General features: G+C 41.4%; 1 protein-coding gene across 1 annotated transcript; it reads right to left on the bottom strand.

Annotated features, from left to right (window-relative positions):
- Nucleotides 1-1365: 1365 nt before the first annotated feature.
- Nucleotides 1366-10581, bottom strand: LOC145651888 (cilia- and flagella-associated protein 184-like). Its single transcript, XM_081700583.1, has 4 exons — nt 10497-10581; nt 5850-6064; nt 5417-5577; nt 1366-1477 (listed from the first exon to the last, which is right to left on the bottom strand). Exons 1-4 carry the CDS (start codon nt 10579-10581, stop codon nt 1366-1368), a joined length of 573 nt encoding a protein of 190 aa, XP_081556709.1.
- Between the last annotated feature and the right edge of the window lie 7418 nt (nt 10582-17999).

The following is a 17999-nucleotide window of genomic DNA, read 5'->3' as shown; positions in this document are numbered from 1 at the left end:
CACCATGCATTATTCTCCATGACAATGGATTTTCAGACACATGGCCATATTAACAAGGCAAAATGATGGCCAAACAGGACTAAAACAACAGCAAATTATGAATATTGTTCAGCTTGCACATATGGGACTATAAAATGCTTCTGGCACTAGGCATTTGTTTATGACCCAGAGGCTTCTGATTTGTTTAAATAATCAGCAGATTTTTGTGTCACATGACACTTGATGAAATACAAAGTCATTGCTTCAATTGTGCATTTACACACCAGTAAAAATGATAAAGGTGTCAGTATACTTCTGGTAACACAGAGACAGCCAGGAAAGAACAGCTACTATCTCTGACTCACTCACTCTCTCTTTGCTGATACTTTTGCTTGACCGGAAAACCTGACCCTCAAGTTCTGGTTTCTTTAAATCTGGTTTTGGTCCAGGTTAATTTGCTGAGTTGTTAGGTTCTCAACAAGAACAACAAAATATCTACCTGCTCACTAGGCATCTTTTTCACTTGCTCAACCCACAAAAGCTGACAGGCACATGGGAAGAATGAAAAGGAGATTGCAGACTGCCTCGTATTTCAGGCACAAGCAATATTTTTGGAGAAAATATTCAACATGTAATTTTTACAATTACAAGTACACTTGTGGCACACTTGTGGATCTTCCAGATATCTCTGTGCTCTCAAAAGATGATGGCAAGTGGAGGCTTTTAAGAAAAACATGCTGTTGGGAGGTATGCTTTTCTCCCATATTTGTTGTTTTGCCTGAAGTCAACATGGATATTGTCTGTGGACCAAGATTTCCTCAGAGCACCATGTCCATAATATAACAAGTTCCACTGAATTGCTATTCTGGCTAATGACATTATGAACTTGTGACACCACTTTAGTCCACTTAAACTGGGACTCTCAATCACTGCCTCCTCCTCTGCCCACTGTAAGGCTTAGCTGGTGTTAGTGGGAACATGCAGTGCACTTACACTTTCACCCGCATGTGCTCACACATGTAATGGCACTGCAAATATTGGGAGATAGTCCTCAAAACCAACAGTAAATGGGTTAGAATAGTTCATTTAAAATTAGATTATTGAGGTTAACATTGTACTTATTCTTTCCAGGACACATTCTGAGACAAGGTGGGGGCATGAGAACAGCCACAATTTCATCTATGGGTACGCTTATCATCCCAGTAACAAACAAGAGGAAAACATACATAAATGAGTGAAAGTGAGAGGCAGGGAGGGAAAGCTTAGCTACACATTCTGCATAAGTGGATGCCATAAGAGCATCATCAACAGCTTTTAAAAGATCCCTATAAGGACAAGCCCACTGTCACACACAACACCATCACTCCAGCTGTCTAAGCATCTGGTCTAAGCATTGGCATCACTGAGAGACATGTCCTGATCATCTCCACAGGGCACTGGGACAAAACCACTGCCGTTTAATCTGACATCACGTTTATCACATGTAAATGTCTGGTTCCTGTTACACACACAAAAACAAACACCTCAGTCAGACCCCAGAGAGTCCCAGCTGTTTATCCTCCGCTCGTAGAAATATGGACAGAAAGTGCAGTGTAATTAGATCATCTAACCAGTGACAAAGAGATACTGAGAAACATGCAATACTTTCTGCTAAAACAATCAGAATAATACAGTGAACATGGCACAATACAGGACAGAAATGTATAAAAATAAAGAAATAAACACACACACACACACACAAGCCGCACCTGCCCTCTATACTAAGCTTGCCTCTCTACAGCAGGGTGAGACTTCGGCGCACGGCTCCAGCCACCTCGTAAATATTTCTACTGCATTCATGATGCTGGGTGAAAAACTGTAGAGTTATGCCTCCTAGCATGACTGATATTAAAAATAGGCGGCTATCACATTTTTATAGATGATTCATGTTTTAAACTGTCTGACTTTGAATTTTTCTGTGGTTATTCTGTCTGCTCTCTGCCTAACCTCATTTGGGAGGCTTACTCTCTTCCTTACAGGTCTGCTCAAGCAGCTGAGCTGATGCTGTTGACCAGGGCCTGCCATCTACTCCGGGATCAGGTTGTCACCATCTACAATGATTCCTGCGTTTGGGATTCCTCATGACTTGGGTAAGATTTGGCACTCCAGGGGGTTCCGCACCTCTGACAGTAAGACCATTTCTAATCCAGGACTAGTGTCTGCACTTTTGTCTGCATGTACACTACCAGCTCAGCTGGCTATTGTAAAGGTCAAGGGTCATGATACAACCTCTGAGTCTGACACTGGCGATGCCTTAGCGGACGAGATCACACATTGGGCAGCTGTTAATGGCCCCTCTTGCACATATGCTATGTCCTTGACATGTGAAGCTGTCTCCATGTTTTCTCATTGCTTGGTGCCAAATGATATCGATCTGTGTTTCTTACAAACTCAGAGTACACAACAGGACTGCTCTCACTGGGTTGATTAGGGCTGTAGTCCTGATTAAAATGGTCTAATCCGTGACCTGGAGGGGCGTATCACCTTTCCTAAATCTATTTTGCCATTTCTTGTGCGCCATTTTCATGGGATTTCACATATTGCACAAAGGGGGAGTGACGGCTAACATTCAAAAACAGTTTTGTATCTCTGCAAAATGTATAACTGTAAAACTCCTCCTAGATTGCTGTTTAACCTGTGCCAGAAGCAACCAGGGTAAAACACAAGCCAAATATGATGCCTTACTGGCTCCAGAATATCCCTTTCAGTGTCTACAGATAGACTTTACACACATTCCACTTCTCTGTCTCTGTCAGGGCAGTCCGGTACGCCCCCAACAACGTTACGCCTGTAGATGTACAAAAGTTGTAAACACAAACAAACAATAGCGCCCACACACAAACATATAAGGCGCTGTGACATGGTGCCCGCTTTCTGCGCAGGCACCTTGTATGTGTCCGTGGCCTCAATGGACATGCGGGCGTGCACGTCCGCCCCGGTTCCAGACGTGCTACCTCCCCCAACGGTCCTCCACTCGCCTGCCACTCTAGGAGCATCCCAGCGGCGGTTTGCCTCTGGGGCTTTGGGCAGACCCCTCCAGTCTCGCTGGTGAGTCCACTGAAGGGAAGGGACACGGGCTTCAGCTCTGCCCGCTGGAGATCCCGATGGGTCCACCCAACCGCCCTCTTTCTGGTTGTGGTGCATTTCGGTCTTCCTCGGCCTAGGCTTGAGGCCCCCCCTCAGCCCACCCAAGAAATTCTTGGGGGTGTACCCCTCCACTTCCGGGGTGGACATAGACACCAGTCACGGTCCTCTCCCCAATCTGCTGGGATCCAGGCAGCAGGGCGGGGGTGCCTACGCATCTCCCGCTAGGAAGTCCATCTTTAGCCGAAGGACCTGGCGTCCTGTGGTGGTTGGTCATTCTGTACCGCGTTGGTCCGAGTACCGAAGGGCGTAGAGCAGAGCGTAGACTCTCTCGACGTGGACAAACATTTATTTACATAAAACGTAAAGACTATAGTGGCACTCCCGTGTAACACAAACAGTGAACATAGAGACACTTAACACTTAACAATTTTTAACATTAACACAAGGTAGACAAAAATGGTTACGAATGTTACATTTAGACATTAACTCACGCACCTCCTGCTAGGAAGTCCGTCATTTGCCGAGGGAGTAAGAGTCCTGTGGTGGTTGGTCATTCTGTAATGTTGCTGCTGGCCTGAGCACCGTAAGGCATGGGCCAGGACACACAGACTACCTTGACTTTGGGAAACATTTATTAACATTAAACACGGAAAACACAAGTGGCAATCACATACAACTATAACAGTGAACATTATTAAACATTCAACATATCAAGCTGTACTCAGAGGCCTTCGGATGTCTCTGCAGATTTGTTAGCTAGGCAATAAATAATGAAAATGCCTCAGAGGGAGAGAGATAGAGATGGAACGAGAGAGAGAATGGACTCAATAAATCTCTCAGTCCATGCTTTTACTATTATTACTAGCTAATTACTTTTCATTTCCCAGTCTAGGTCCAGCTCAGACAGTGCACCATCTGTGTATAGCATCTAGCACCAAGGGGTTATGAAAGCTCCATCGATGAGACTGGCTGTGTGCTGGGCTGGTGACATAGATGGAAAACTGTATTGTTTTTGTCATGGTTTTAAAAATAATGCACAGTGAAATGTACTCCTGGGTCAAATTGCTTAGCTATAGTATGAATCATCTGATTAGGAACCAGATAAATCAAAACAATGACTTGGGCAAGTGTTTAGGGCTCTAGGTCTCTGGTGATAAATATCTTGGTCAGCCCATTTAACAGTGTGTCTAGCTTTTCATTAATTTTTTATTGCTTATTGGTCACTGTGTATTGCCTTTTCTTACAACTCAGTTTGAAATATCAACAAATAGGACAGAACAAAACATTATCTTTATGCTATGGTCAACTAGTGTTACTGGCAAACCCAAAGAAATTGGTTAGAGTGGGGATGGTTTTGAAGTCGTATCAGCAAAAATTAGCATAACATAGATGTTTGTAACTTTGGGATTCGCCTGTCTACTGAACTTTTGGATGAAGAAGTCACGGAGCTGCTTTCTCAGTAGGACTCTGCTCTGAGTCTCCCTCCTTAAATGTAAGATATATTTTCTTCAGTAATTTGTGGCCTTTAGAATGGCTCCCTTAATTACAGCTATAATAGTGTACATGCCAGCTGTGTTGAATCGCACAACGATGTCAGAATCTGGCACAATTTAACTGTGGAACTAGGTGGAGAGAATCTGACAAGCAGTACATTGATAAGGTTTGATGCATATCCCAAGATAAGTCATAAAGCCTTGAATAAAGATGAAGGCTAAGAGAGCAAAAGTTATGTAATTCTTCGAAGATGAATACTAAATGTACAATTCTGGCAAACCATGTCAATTACAATCCATTATACTGATGTGTTTATTTGATTCACTGGAAGACAACGAGTGACTTGTGTTTGGAACATAGTCTTCCTTCCCAAAGTTATACTGACTTCTTATTCTGACATTTTTTAAACATGTACAGACAGTTTTATTCCCTGGAAAGTAACATATACACACACAGAGAGACGCACACACACACAAACACACATATATCAGATATTTTGTCAACTTTCAAATATAAAAGGCACAGCACTAATTTCAAATATAACAGTGTACTGTTTTTAATTTAGCTCTGCACAAAGAGCGTACAGCATGTATGTGTATATACGTGTACACACGTGTGTGTTCAACCGTGTTATACACAATGCTGCAGTGGCCTGCTCTGCGTCAGCTTGCTCTTTACTGTGCTACACTTGACAGAGAGCTTTTCATGCTGCCTCTTGAGAATGTCTAGTTGGCTCTGCAGGTCCTCGCATGCATCCTTCACCTTCTCAAAATCCTGGAGCAGCTTCTTGTTTCTCAGCAGGCTGCAGCGCTGGTACAGGCGAAGATTGTCTGCACGCAGCTTGTCTTTAGCTATCATTACCCCTGCCAGAGCTTTCCGCTTGTTGCCGATCATTGCCTTTATCTTGGCCAGATTGGCTAGTTTGGCCTGGATCTCCAGCTCCACAAAGTTGATCGTTTCCTTGAGATGTGACTGGAACTGAGAGTGGAGGTACACAATACTGAGATTATTTTCTATGCATTCAAGACTCTACTGTACAATACATCTTCCCATCCTACTCCGTGGCAATAAATTTATTGCATTTTCAGTTTTAAATGGGGGCTCGAAATTTCCAAGTTTTGTGGTGGGATTTATGGGATGGGTCTTGTTATGTTTTCAAGTCTACTTGACAGTTCCATGGCTATCTAAAAAATCAACAGAAATTGCACCCACATTAGTCTTAATCTACTGAGTTTAACAGGACGTCATACCTCTCTAGTGCTGGTAATTCCTTTCTTTATTCGAATAATCTCCTCTTCATACTCCAAGATCATAGTCTTATAATTCTCATTTTCAAACTTCAGTTTTTCACACTTTGTCCTCTCCTCCAGTTCTCTAATAGATTCTTCCCGGCTTTGTACCCTCATCTGCAGCGCAAGGTTCCGTATTTTTGCAGCAGTGAGCTTATTCTCCGTCTTCTGCTCAGCTGCAAGGAGCCGTTTCACCTCAACAAGAGCTGCCCGCTTCCCCAGCCGCCGGGCGAGAGCCGCAACGACTACTTCTTGCATCATCATGATGAAGGCTTGATATTCACAGTCCCACTGCTTCTTCTTCTCCTGGCACCGGGGCCGGAGTTCTTCAACTTGCTGCTGGTAGAGCTGTGATTTGCGCTGCCACTGCAACTTTAGGTCCTCTAGAATTTTTAGCTGGTCCTGGTAGCCATGGCGACTCCGCCTTGTACACACAGGCATTGGCACGTTTTCCCTTTCCAACCAGTCAGCTATTATCATCTGCTGCTCGCTGTTCAACTGGCAGAGTTCATCCCTTTCTGACAGGAGGCTCTGCAGAAGCGCTTGGTGTTCCTTATACTCAGCTTCAAGATTATATCTCTCCATCTCCAGCTGCTCTTTGGAAGCTTCACTGTCATGACATCCATCCAGACCAGTCTTCTGCAGCTGCTCATATGAACCTAAAATTACAGGGCAGAGTTATACTAAAGAATCATCCAGTTATATTAATTAACAGATGGCAACAGCTGATTTTGCCCTCTTGAAATTGAGCTATGTTCAGATGAGAAGGCTCAGTTTAAAAATATATTACGAGTCTTCATATGAAACCATGTGTTAAAAACCAACAGGAATGAATTGCCATGTAATTTTCTCTAGAATGTATAGACTTTATAGTTCTTTACCTTTTTTTCTCTGAAATGGTAGTGGATGGCTACCATTGATTGGAGGTAGAACAAGTTGAGCAAAATGTGTGCTGCCTCTAGTTTCTGGACTGTGCACACCCACATCAAGAGCCTAAACAAAGTATACAAGGTATTTTTCACACAAGAATCTACATACTGACACACAAGCACACATAACCATACACAACCTTCCATCATAGCCAAACAACGTTTTATTAAAATGTACTAAAAATGTATTTCTATTAGTTTCTTTCTTGAGGCACCAGTACAAATATTTTTAAGGTATCCCATATCATTTAAAGATTCAAAAACACATGCTCCTTCATTTCAGCATTTAAATGAAATGTGTATACACGTACCTGAACATTGTTTGCTTTCTGAGCACTGTGGTTTGGTCTTATTGGTGGCAGCTTTGTGCAGCCACCTTTCCTCTGTTCCATATCTACTGGCGCCTCTCGTCTTTTGATGTGAATTCTAAAGATCGATAAGCCTTTTAGTTTTTGGGGAACAGACCTCAGCCAATTACAATAAGCAGCAACGAAGCAAATGAGTACTATGGGAATGGTGAAAGGCGTGATTAATGTGATAACTTGTGTGACTTCACAGCCCCTTTATTACATCATAATTATGCCACAAGTACCATCTCCACATCAATATCAACTTGCTAAACCTGCTAAACCTTGCACAGTTCAAGGTTTTTTCCCTTTAGATTTTAATCAATTTATCTGCTCATTCAACCACACAAAAATCAAGCTAACGTGTATCAGAAACAGTGCACGCTGTAAACTTCACATGTGTAAAACCTAATAATGAAAGTTGACAATCCGCAAAGGTAGCTAAGCTAGCTAGCACAGTACTGCAGCTAATATTAGCTACCTATACTAGCCAGTTAACTCTATTGTAGCGTCAGTACTTTTTAAACCTTCTAGTTTAAAATATTTTAATGACCGAGTATACGCACACACACACACACAGAGGAATACAACACCTTACATTATTGCAACAGAAGTAACTATAGCAGCAGCAGTATTCCCCAGAGGAATACAACACCTTACTTTATAGCAACAGAAGTAACTATAGCAACAGCAGTATTCCCCAGAGGAATACAACACCTTACATTATAGCAACAGCGGTATTCCCCAAAGGACTACAATACTTTACATAACGGGTATGCATAGCAATAGCAGAATTCTCCAGAGGCATACAACTTCAGGCGCATATCCTGTCATTAATCTTGCCACACTGCATTACTTGAAGCACAAAACCTGATAATCTGAGATTTATCTGGGATTGGATAGGTAAAAGGCATACTTGAAACTTACTTGATACTTAAAGCCAAAATACCTAGATGTGCTTGCACTTGTTTTCTGTAGCCACCACCTTTTTTGTTGTGCGTGTCTGTATATGGTCTCATTAATGGGTGTGTAATGAAGACCATCAATAAGGAAGGTTAAATGGCTACTCTATCTTCTGTGCCACAGAGCTGGCTCTTTGATCTGGTGGTCAGGGCACATGTTTGTTATGGATGTGGATGTGGATTTGCTACCACACTGTCCTCAGCCTTCATGTCTTTACTTTTTTTTAAAGATTGGAGTTCTGTTATGGTGGTATGTTCATCAGACTTGAGGTGCTTGTTAAGGCATCATACAATTTTTTAAAACAATTAGATCTGCAGCAGATTATATTATTTGTGATACCTTTAAAGGGTAACGAGTCAGACTGTCAGCACGTGAATCAAATGAAAGCATACAACATAAAGCATACAGTCGTGGCCACACATTTGAGACTAGCACACATTTTGGTTTTCACAAATGTTGCTGCTTTAGTTTTTATGGTAGCAATTTCCATTCTACTTTGTGAAGAGTGATTAGATGAATTGCAATTAATTGCAAAGTCATTCCTTACCATGAAAATTAACAATCACAAAAATTACTGCATTCAAGCCACTGCATTTCAGCCCTGCCACAAAATGGCCTGCTAACATAATTTCAGTGATCATATCAGCTACTCACCACTCTGGTGGGTTTATTTGTAAACATATCAGCTACTCACCACTCTGGTGGATCAAAGCAGATAAAACCACACAAGCTGAGGTGTTATCCAGCTAGGAGTGTGTCTTTAGCTAAACCCCAACTTGTGGTAAACACCCACGTGCGGTAAACCCCATTTTATGGTCATAACATCTGGTGCACGTCATGCCGTGCTGTCACACATCTGCACTGAAGGCTTCGGCGCGAGCCTACATCTTGTGTTGTGATCATCCATAGGGGTTTCTTGTTCTTTTAGGTAAAAATCTAAAATAAATGTGTTCTCCATCTTAATTAATCATATCTTGGGTCTAATGCACCTAAAGAAAATGTGTGTTAAGGCATATGTAGAACAGAAAAGTTTCATTTTTTGGAAATTCAAACCTTCCCTTTTTCTGTTAAATCCACGACATTTATAAAGATCACTTTCTTAGCTACTCATAATGAAGGTGGATAAAATATAGAGCAATACTGTGCAAATAGCTAATCAGTTCACTATAGTATATTTTGAGATCACATGAAAAAAAATCTAATTATCAATTCACTGTGATATTCTTGGAAAACACTTTGCAACATATTCAACATATGACAGCAATGTTTTTACTGTAGGAATTTGGAGTATTTGGATGGCAAGCTTGTGTAAAATGTCTCTTTGGATCACTAAATACATAGCACATATTGAATCTTTAAAATAAACAGATCAACTAATCCATTAAATTCGTGAAATACACTCTCTTATGTAGTTACTTTTAGTATGACTTAGTTGTTTTTACAGTAGAAATTTGGAGTAATGGGATGGCAATATGCTGTTAAATGTGTATTCAATTCACTATATATCACTACTTGAAGCTCTATAATAGTCTGAAATAGTTGCATGAAACAGTAATTTCGCATAAGTGGCGGTATTCCTAACGGACCTGCTAAAGCCACAAACTACAGGAACCGCTGTGGCTGTGGTTATATATCTAGACACAACTCATAATTTTAACTAATCATCCCATCGTAAATATCTTAGCCAGGTTAGCGCCTGGCCTGTATAAGAAAGCTAGCCAGCCTAGCTAAAATATCGTAGCCAGGAAACTGAAAGTAACGTTTATTCGGAACACTGCTGAATATTGGTATCTTATAGGTTAGTTAGACTTAAGATAACCGTGTAGCTGTCCTAATATTCATGAATATTATCCTATGAGAGCTATCTATGCAGTTAACACTAGCTTACTATATTACTAGCTAGCATTAGCTGAACAGTTATATATAGTTAAGGTAACGACCGCAGCCGCATATATCTGAATTAACCTTGTTCAGATGACATTGTTGTGTTAAACAGGTCACACACGATGTCAAGTTTATGGTTAGTTAGCTATTTTTATTACATTACTGTTATAGAAGCACCAAACCAAAATTATTTTTATCTGGGTGGCTAACTGTTTATTGTTATGCTAACTGGGCGTTTTCACAGATGTGCCTTTACTCATACCAGGTGAGAAACAGCTGCTCACTAAGACTTTGACCTTTTGAGGGTTTCGCATTTTCCTATGGTATTGGTGAGATGGCGATGGATCAGAGCTTCACAACATTATTGTGCTGTTAAGTGTCTATGTTTGCACGTGTGTGCTGACTGACACAAGCTCCTGAGCTCTGCATGTGGCCTGCCTGGCAGGATGTTGTGTGTGAGGATGGCTCGGAGGACTACTACGCACAGTCCTCTCTGGCTGACTGGATCCAGCACGTGCTCAGCCACCTGAAACCATCACCTGGGTCCTTTGAGTCATACACTGATGACATCACGTCCACGCGGAATTACTGTGTGACCACAAGTGGAGACGCTGCTACAGGAGCTTGTAGAGCTCATTTTCACACAGGTACACACACAGATGACACCAATAATAAACACTGATCACATATGTACTATTTAACCCTTTAAAGTCAAGTGAAAGTACGGACAAATGAAATTCACACACCTGTTGGATGATCTGAAAATGACTGCTCTCACTGAAAATGAGTGCTCTCACACAGTACCTGTGTGCCTCTCCCTGAGCTTCCCAGAGTAGCAGTACCTGTGTGCCTCTTCCCGAGCGTCCCAGAGTAACAGTAGCTGTGCGCCTCTCCCCGAGCATCCCAGAGTAACAGTAGCTGTGCGCCTCTTCCCGAGTGTCTCAGAGTAACAGTAGCTGTGAGCCTCTTCCCGAGCGTCCCAGAGTAACAGTAGCTATGTGCCTCTCCCTGACCGTCCCAGAGTAACAGTAGCTATGCGCCTCTCCCTGACCGTCCCAGAGTAACAGTAGCTATGCGCCTCTCCCTGAGCGTCCCAGAGTAACAGTAGCTATGCGCCTCTCCCCGAGCATCCCAGAGTAACAGTAGCTATGTGCCTCTCCCTGAGCATCCCAGAGTAACAGTAGCTATGCGCCTCTCTCTGAGCGTCCCAGAGTAACAGTAGCTATGCACCTCTCCCCATTCTACATAGGCAGAATGCTCTGGTATGAATGAATCAATGAATGAATGAATGCCTGCTCTGGTAGTAAACAAGCTATACACACTACATGGTGTGATGAAACAGATGCTGTACTGCTAATTTTAGGACAATATATGGTAATTGGAATTATCTGTTAATCTGTGTTGAATAAATGGACTGGCTAATCTCACCTCCAGATTGCTTTACTATTAGTCACAAATACTTCCTGTTACAAAGTTTTTAAATGTGGTAGTGCTGTGGAAGACCAACACGCTTGCTGTAGAGTAAAATTACAAAATAAAAGCCACAGCAAATGTGATAAAGTGATGGCCCCTGTTGTTCAATGTATGTGTGTGTACTTGTGTGTGTGTACATATCTGCGTGCGTGCACGCATGTGTGTGTGCATATGTGTGTGTGTGACAGGAACCAGCTGTGTTGTGGGAAACACTACTGCAGAGAGGTAGAGGGGCAAGAGGCACGTTGTTAATTTGTTAGATGTTTAGATGGTTGTGATTCATATTGTGTCTCGCTCTCGCTCTCTTTCTCTCAGTGCTGCACTCTATCTGGTTAAAGTGTTGAGGGGTGTGGTGAAGGAAACAGATGCAGCACACACTCCTGCCACACAGGTGTAGTATAACACATCCACACACTGCTCCTGTGTGTGTGTCTGTGTGTGTGTGTGTGTGTGTGTGTGTGTGTGTGTGTAGTATAGCACCAACACACTGCTCCTTTGACTAATGGTGTGTTCTGTTTAGACTGGTGAGAGGTTGGTAGTTTTGTTGTTGTGCATGTGTGTGTATGTATGTGAGTGTGTTCTGGTCAGGCTGGTGAGATGAAGGTGATTTTATTGTTGTGTATGTATGCAGGAGAGGATCATGGGTAAGGTGGACGTAGCCAGAGTAACTTCCTGTTTCAGAAACGCCTCGTGTCCTTGTGTCACGTCCACAGACCGGAGCGTTCCCCGTTTCCCGGGCAACCTAGTTATTTCTGGGTTTATGTCAGTTTCTGTGGTTATCTGTCTCCTCCCCTTAGTCTCCAGCTGTTTTGAGTTTGTCCCTAATTGTAATGTTATAAAAACCCCGTCCCTACGTATCCTGTTTGTTGGTCATTGGCTTAGTGTGGCTCGCATGGTTTCTGGTCAGTTCTCGTTTGGTCGCTATCATTGCATTTCTAGTCCGATCTCATTGTTTGGTTACTCTTGCTGCATGTTGCTTTCCTTGTTTAGTTCTGTATCTTCGTGCTCAATATTGTTTGTTCATCTTATATAGCCTAGTTCTGTGTTCCCGTTTGTCTGTCTTTATGCTCACCGTTATCTTATATTATTGTTGTTCTGTTAGTCTTTCTCTAATGTTTTATTCCCTCATTGCCCATTTCTCGCCATCACCCTGTTATCATCTTATTTTTCTGTTAGTCTGTTTGTTCTTCATTCTATTCTATATTGTTAGTCTGTGTTGATTATTATTAAATGTATTATTTGTTTATTCTAGTCAATCAGTTTGGTTTGTTATGGCGTCGTCACTTCGCACGTGTGTTCGCTCTCCACCCCCTCCCGCGTTACACCTTGATGACTCGCCGAAAAAGCCCCCTCACAGGGGATGTTCATCGACCTCTTCAACAGATTCCCTGTGAGAGAAAACACACACACCACTTTCACAAACAGCCTCACATACAAACAGGTACCACACACAGACATATAAATTCAGCACATACTCAAAACATGCAAAAACACACATTTGTTCATATTTGGTACCTACAGAATTGAATCTATTCTGGTCTTATTGTTGAGTTACTGTAATAATTGTTCTCCACCTGCATCTGCTGGTGATGGCGCTTTTAGAATAATGTTACACAACAGGGTTAATGCTCTACATAACAGTAGTGTAGTGGGTTAGCCACCTTAGCCAGTGCTGAACAGTGCTGTTGAAATGTGAGTTCTCACGAATGCCTTTATACTAAAGAATATGTGTGGTTTATGCAGTAAATAAGTTCATTGGTGAAAAAACTACTAATCCCTTTCCCTTTTGATTTCATTGCATGGGACAGCTAGTCTATTTAATGTTTTCAGGGGAGAGTTTTACTAAAGTTTGGAATGTGAGGGAAAATGAGAAAATAATTAGATAGTTCACCTAATCACTAGTGGACAATAGTAGAAACACATTATCCTGAGTACACAAGAGAACCTAGCCTTCATAATCATTATAAATAGTTGTGCAGAGGAAAATGAACTCACCTTACCTACAAGGCAGTAGTTAAGAGGTAGGGGGTTCTACAAGAAGAAAATCTGACATTCTTCCATCAGTGCATATAAATGGAATGTAATACATTTTCAGTGCAAAAATACACCTGCCTGTAAATATTTTACAAAACCTCTATAGCTTTGTCTGATCATAATTAAAATATACTGTATTTGGAAACAAAGGTAAGACAACAGTGGTAAAACATTCAGTGATTGGAAGTTTATCATAATGAATTGCTGGCTGCTCACATTACCCAAAAAGTTGGGTGTTTTGTTTTTTAAATAAACACCCTGCTGTGACACAGCTCACAGGTGATGGTACTAATCCTCCCCAGAAAGCAAGACTTAGAGAATGTGTGTGTCCAAGTTGAAACCTAAGAGATGATTGCCCCTTTTCTATATTTATTTCTACTCCATAAAAAAAAAATCTGTTTTACACAGACCAAGGTGTCATGTTCCCTTCAATAGTTGTTACAAAGGCACTTTTGATCATTTTAAGAAAGAAATGTTGATATGGAAATATGTAAATACTGTTTGCATTAGTGATAAAAGTGGGATTGATTATTTTATCACCTAATCAGTGTGTGTGTGTGTTTGTAAAAGCTGATATCTATCTGTAAAGCATCCTTGAGTCTGAGAAATATATATAAATGTAAATATTATTATGTAACTAATAAGAAGAAGAGGAAGAGGGAGGAGGAGGAGGAGGAGGAGGAGGAGGAGGAAGAGTCTACTCTGATGTGCAGGATCCCCTCCAGTAGAACTTCATGTAGGAGACGTTCTACTGTACAATGTACAATCAGTGTAGATGGACCACACACAGGTGATGTATTTTCTGTTTATTAAGTTACTTAAAACAATAGGAACGGTTCATATTACTGGTCAGTAAATGCATTTATTATTCAAAACAGTGAGTTTCACTATATTTTGATTGTCTTAATACTGAAGTATACAGTTCAAACTAATGAAAATACAAAACAGCAGATTATAATAAATACTCACCTTTTACTGGAGCCAAAGTCATGTCGGTGTCTGTGTTCTTTCCTAAAACGACAGCAGACTTATAAGCAACCAAAAATCACACAGATAGAAACATAAAGAAAATAAAATCTTGCTATTTGATTTACACATGAGGTTACCTGAGAGTATCCTGAACATGACTGTGCTCAGGCAGGTTAAAGTCTTACCTTCTACGGTGACCCTAAAGGTGAATACAATCTCCTTATTCCTGATGTCCCATATGATGTAAACGCCACTGTCAGACTCTTTCAGCTGCAGACTGGAACTGAATGACACTCTCTGTTCATACTCAGAGACACACTGACCTGACTGCGTTTGGACTGGGGTCACTAGTCCTGTTAATAAACATCTCAACTGGCACTGAGATGGGAACAACCAGGATAAGAGATTCTCCAGGGTTAAGCTGCCTGGAAACCTCAGGAGCAGCAAGGACACACACACACAGATAACCACCACATGGACTTACCTTGTTTTTTATTCTCCAGTTGCAAATATTTAGTAAGGAAAATAAAGGAGGACACTTACCCTCTATCCGTAGACACACAGCACAGATCCCTACACCATCAGCATATAATTTAACATCATTTTTCCATCAATGACTGATCAGGTGAAATAAGTCAGCATGAAAATAACAAAACGCCCAGGTCTGACTGGCAAGTCTGTGTTAACACTAGCTAGTTAGCAAACACTAGCTAGCTAGCAAAGTATTGACCAGAACATTTCCTGCTTGTATATTAATCCAACGAGTCAGGTTTTTCTAAATTTGTTTTTAAAGATTTGCTTCGCTTGGTATGTAGTGTATCTCAAGGAAATCAAAGCAATTTTGTTCATTTGTACTGGAATAAAAACCCTTTTATGCTGAACGACGTTAACTCGCTGTTAATGGAACTGTACTGTTAGCAGATAGCTAAGTTACACAGCATTAAATAGTAAATCTACTAGTCTTTGTGGCCTTCACAAATACTTGATGAAGTTGTCGATGCTTTGTCTGTCATCTTTGGACTGAAGAATCTACATGTCATCAGCAGACAGCTTTATAAATCACAGAGACAACACATTACTGTGGTGACCCGCTTCAGGTAAGCGGTGTAACGGAATTAAACGTGAATGACAGACGGAGAAGTTCGCACGGTATACACACACGACTGCAGCCCTGAGAAGCGGCAGCTTTGGAGACTTTATTTTCATTCATCTTAGGGCCAAGTCACTTTATTCCATTTTTTAAGTAAGTGAGAAGTCAACAAATTTACAACTGGACTCCCCCCAAATTAATATACAGTACTCGATGTCAGTGGGTGAATACAATACACAGCGCCTCCATTTTGGAGGTAACTCAAACTCCTTTTACAAGTATCCCAGTAGTGCACCGTGATGATAAAGACTTAATATTCATACATGCACCGTACACGTCGCTATATATGTCTGAGAACAGAGTTCAAAGTAAGCTAAATATCAAGCATACAGTTTCAAATAAAACGATAAAGGATTCTGGTACTTAATTTTCAAATAACGGTTAGAAATTCCAGATACCACACAATATAAGCATATATAAACCTGACATATTATAGATAATTTACACAGTAGCAGTTTCTACTTGAAACGTGTTACAAAGGGACCCTGTTGTTGTTCTTCATTCGCCACTATTCCGATATGCCTCTGCCTATAATTCCTGGTATTTGCACTGACTGGGTCTATGAAAGCAGGGAGCAGGCGTATGTGTCTGTCAAGGCTGTTGTGCGTTTGGAAGCGGTCTCAATGTCCAGTCTCTGCTCATCCCAGGAACTGCTACCATTACCAGCACATCAAAAATCCTTCCACTGTCTACATGTTGTAAACACCTTAAAGAGAATTTACATACTGAAACTTGTTCTATGAAATTTACGTGTTTATGGGTTTTATGGTGCCTTATTCTCTCTCTACATGTGTCTATATATCCTGTCAGATAGTGAGTGAAGTGACTGGTCTACATTTTACATCAGTACATCTTTATTTATTTCCACATTTTTTAAACATGGAACTAATTCTTCATAAAGGAGAGCATAAACACATCATCACTTGTGAAGTGTTTACTTTTTAATTTTTTAAACATGGAGCTTATCCTCTGTGAGAAAGAGCTCTGACACATCTTCTCCAGAGAGTTCGGCTTCTGGTGTAGATCTAAAACAAGGAGAAAGAAATACCATCAGAAACAAAATGGTGTTTAACATTCGCACTTTCTAAAAAGCAAACTGTTTTTCTCTGCTTCTGAAGAGCTACTTTTATGCACACCAGAACTCAAAGCTTGGTCTTCTTCCTCCATGGACTGTCATGCTACTAAATTCATTAAGAACATAAATATATAAAATAGACCACTACTTTACCTTCCTGACAGTTCTTGAGATCCTCCCCATTAGGCGATGTATCCAGTGTGTCTGCCCGGTCTTAGCTTCAGCCACACCAGATACAGTGGTCCTTACTGTTGTTGGCTTTGCAGATCCGGGGCCGTCTATGGAGGGACAGTAGAGGAACTGGGCCAGATCTTTCCTCTGAATAACCTTAACAAATGATAAAGCTCCTCCAAGCACCAGACCACCACTGATGAATGCTTGGTTCACATTCACATTTTTCCTGGCCTTAATTCTTCTGAGGAGCTCATCATACACAGCTTCAATGACTGAACTGTGGAACTTCTCAGGGAGGTCCATCCTATCCTCCACATGCACTCCAGTTGCACTGAACAAAAGTCCATGCACACATTCAGCTGCAGAGGTAAAATGGCCACTCCATGGTTCTGTCACCTGTGACCCAGCAATACCTGTACAGAATTCCTTTTGCACCTTCAGGAAAACTGTACGAAGACAGTGGCGTACTGCACAAAGTGAGACAGTAGGAACCCCAAAGTGTGTTGTGCTCGTTTGGGGTTCTGAGCCATATGAGGTTCTTTCATTGGTGGAAGCCGTTGATAATTTTACCTCGATCTTCTGTAACTCAGCATTACAAACACCAGTGTAAACAGAATAGTTCCAAGTCAAAAAAGCCGAAAAATCGAACGCCGTAAATCGGCGGGGCTACATAATGAAAATACACAGTGTCAATACCGGAGGCTAAAAGGCAACAAACATAGCTCAGCTCACGATAACCACATGTTTGGGCTAATGTTAGCTAGCTAGTTAGCTAGCTAGCTAATATTAGATATGAAATGCCTAAACCCTACCGTTAGTTAACAAGCTAGCTAGCATTAGCATAGTGAACTAAATACCCAAACTGACGACCTCTGTGGTTGCTGCTAAACACAAAGTCCGGGAATTGTTTTCTCCTACCACTGATAGCTAGCTAGGCAGGACAGTTAGCTCATTCAAATAAAGGCTACTCGGCTCTGGACCTCGATATTCTCTCCGTAGTTACAACTGCTACACTTTCCCCAAAACCGACGGCGCACAATTTCAATCATTTCTAATCTCCCGGTTTCATGAGGATGGTAGGGAAAACTTACCCGATATTCTGCCATGACGCGA

The sequence above is a fragment of the Electrophorus electricus genome, chromosome 1, assembly GCF_041902795.1.
Source record: "Electrophorus electricus isolate QZ-2024a chromosome 1, ASM4190279v1, whole genome shotgun sequence".
Lineage (NCBI taxonomy): Eukaryota > Metazoa > Chordata > Actinopteri > Gymnotiformes > Gymnotidae > Electrophorus > Electrophorus electricus.
Note: the sequence above shows the minus strand (reverse complement) of the source record. Positions and strands in the feature narration are given on the sequence as shown.

Excerpts from the sequence above, each read along its gene's own strand:
- LOC145651888 (XM_081700583.1), bottom strand. The coding sequence starts at position 10,581 with ATGTCATCAGTGTATGACTCAAAGGACCCAGGTGATGGTTTCAGGTGG. Across the intron at positions 6,065-10,496 it reads CCAGTCAGCCAGAGAGGACT|CTGAGCAGAAGACGGAGAAT; the intron begins GTGCGTAGTAGT and ends GGCTCCTTGCAG. Across the intron at positions 5,578-5,849 it reads GAATTACCAGCACTAGAGAG|TTCCAGTCACATCTCAAGGA; the intron begins GTATGACGTCCT and ends CTCCACTCTCAG.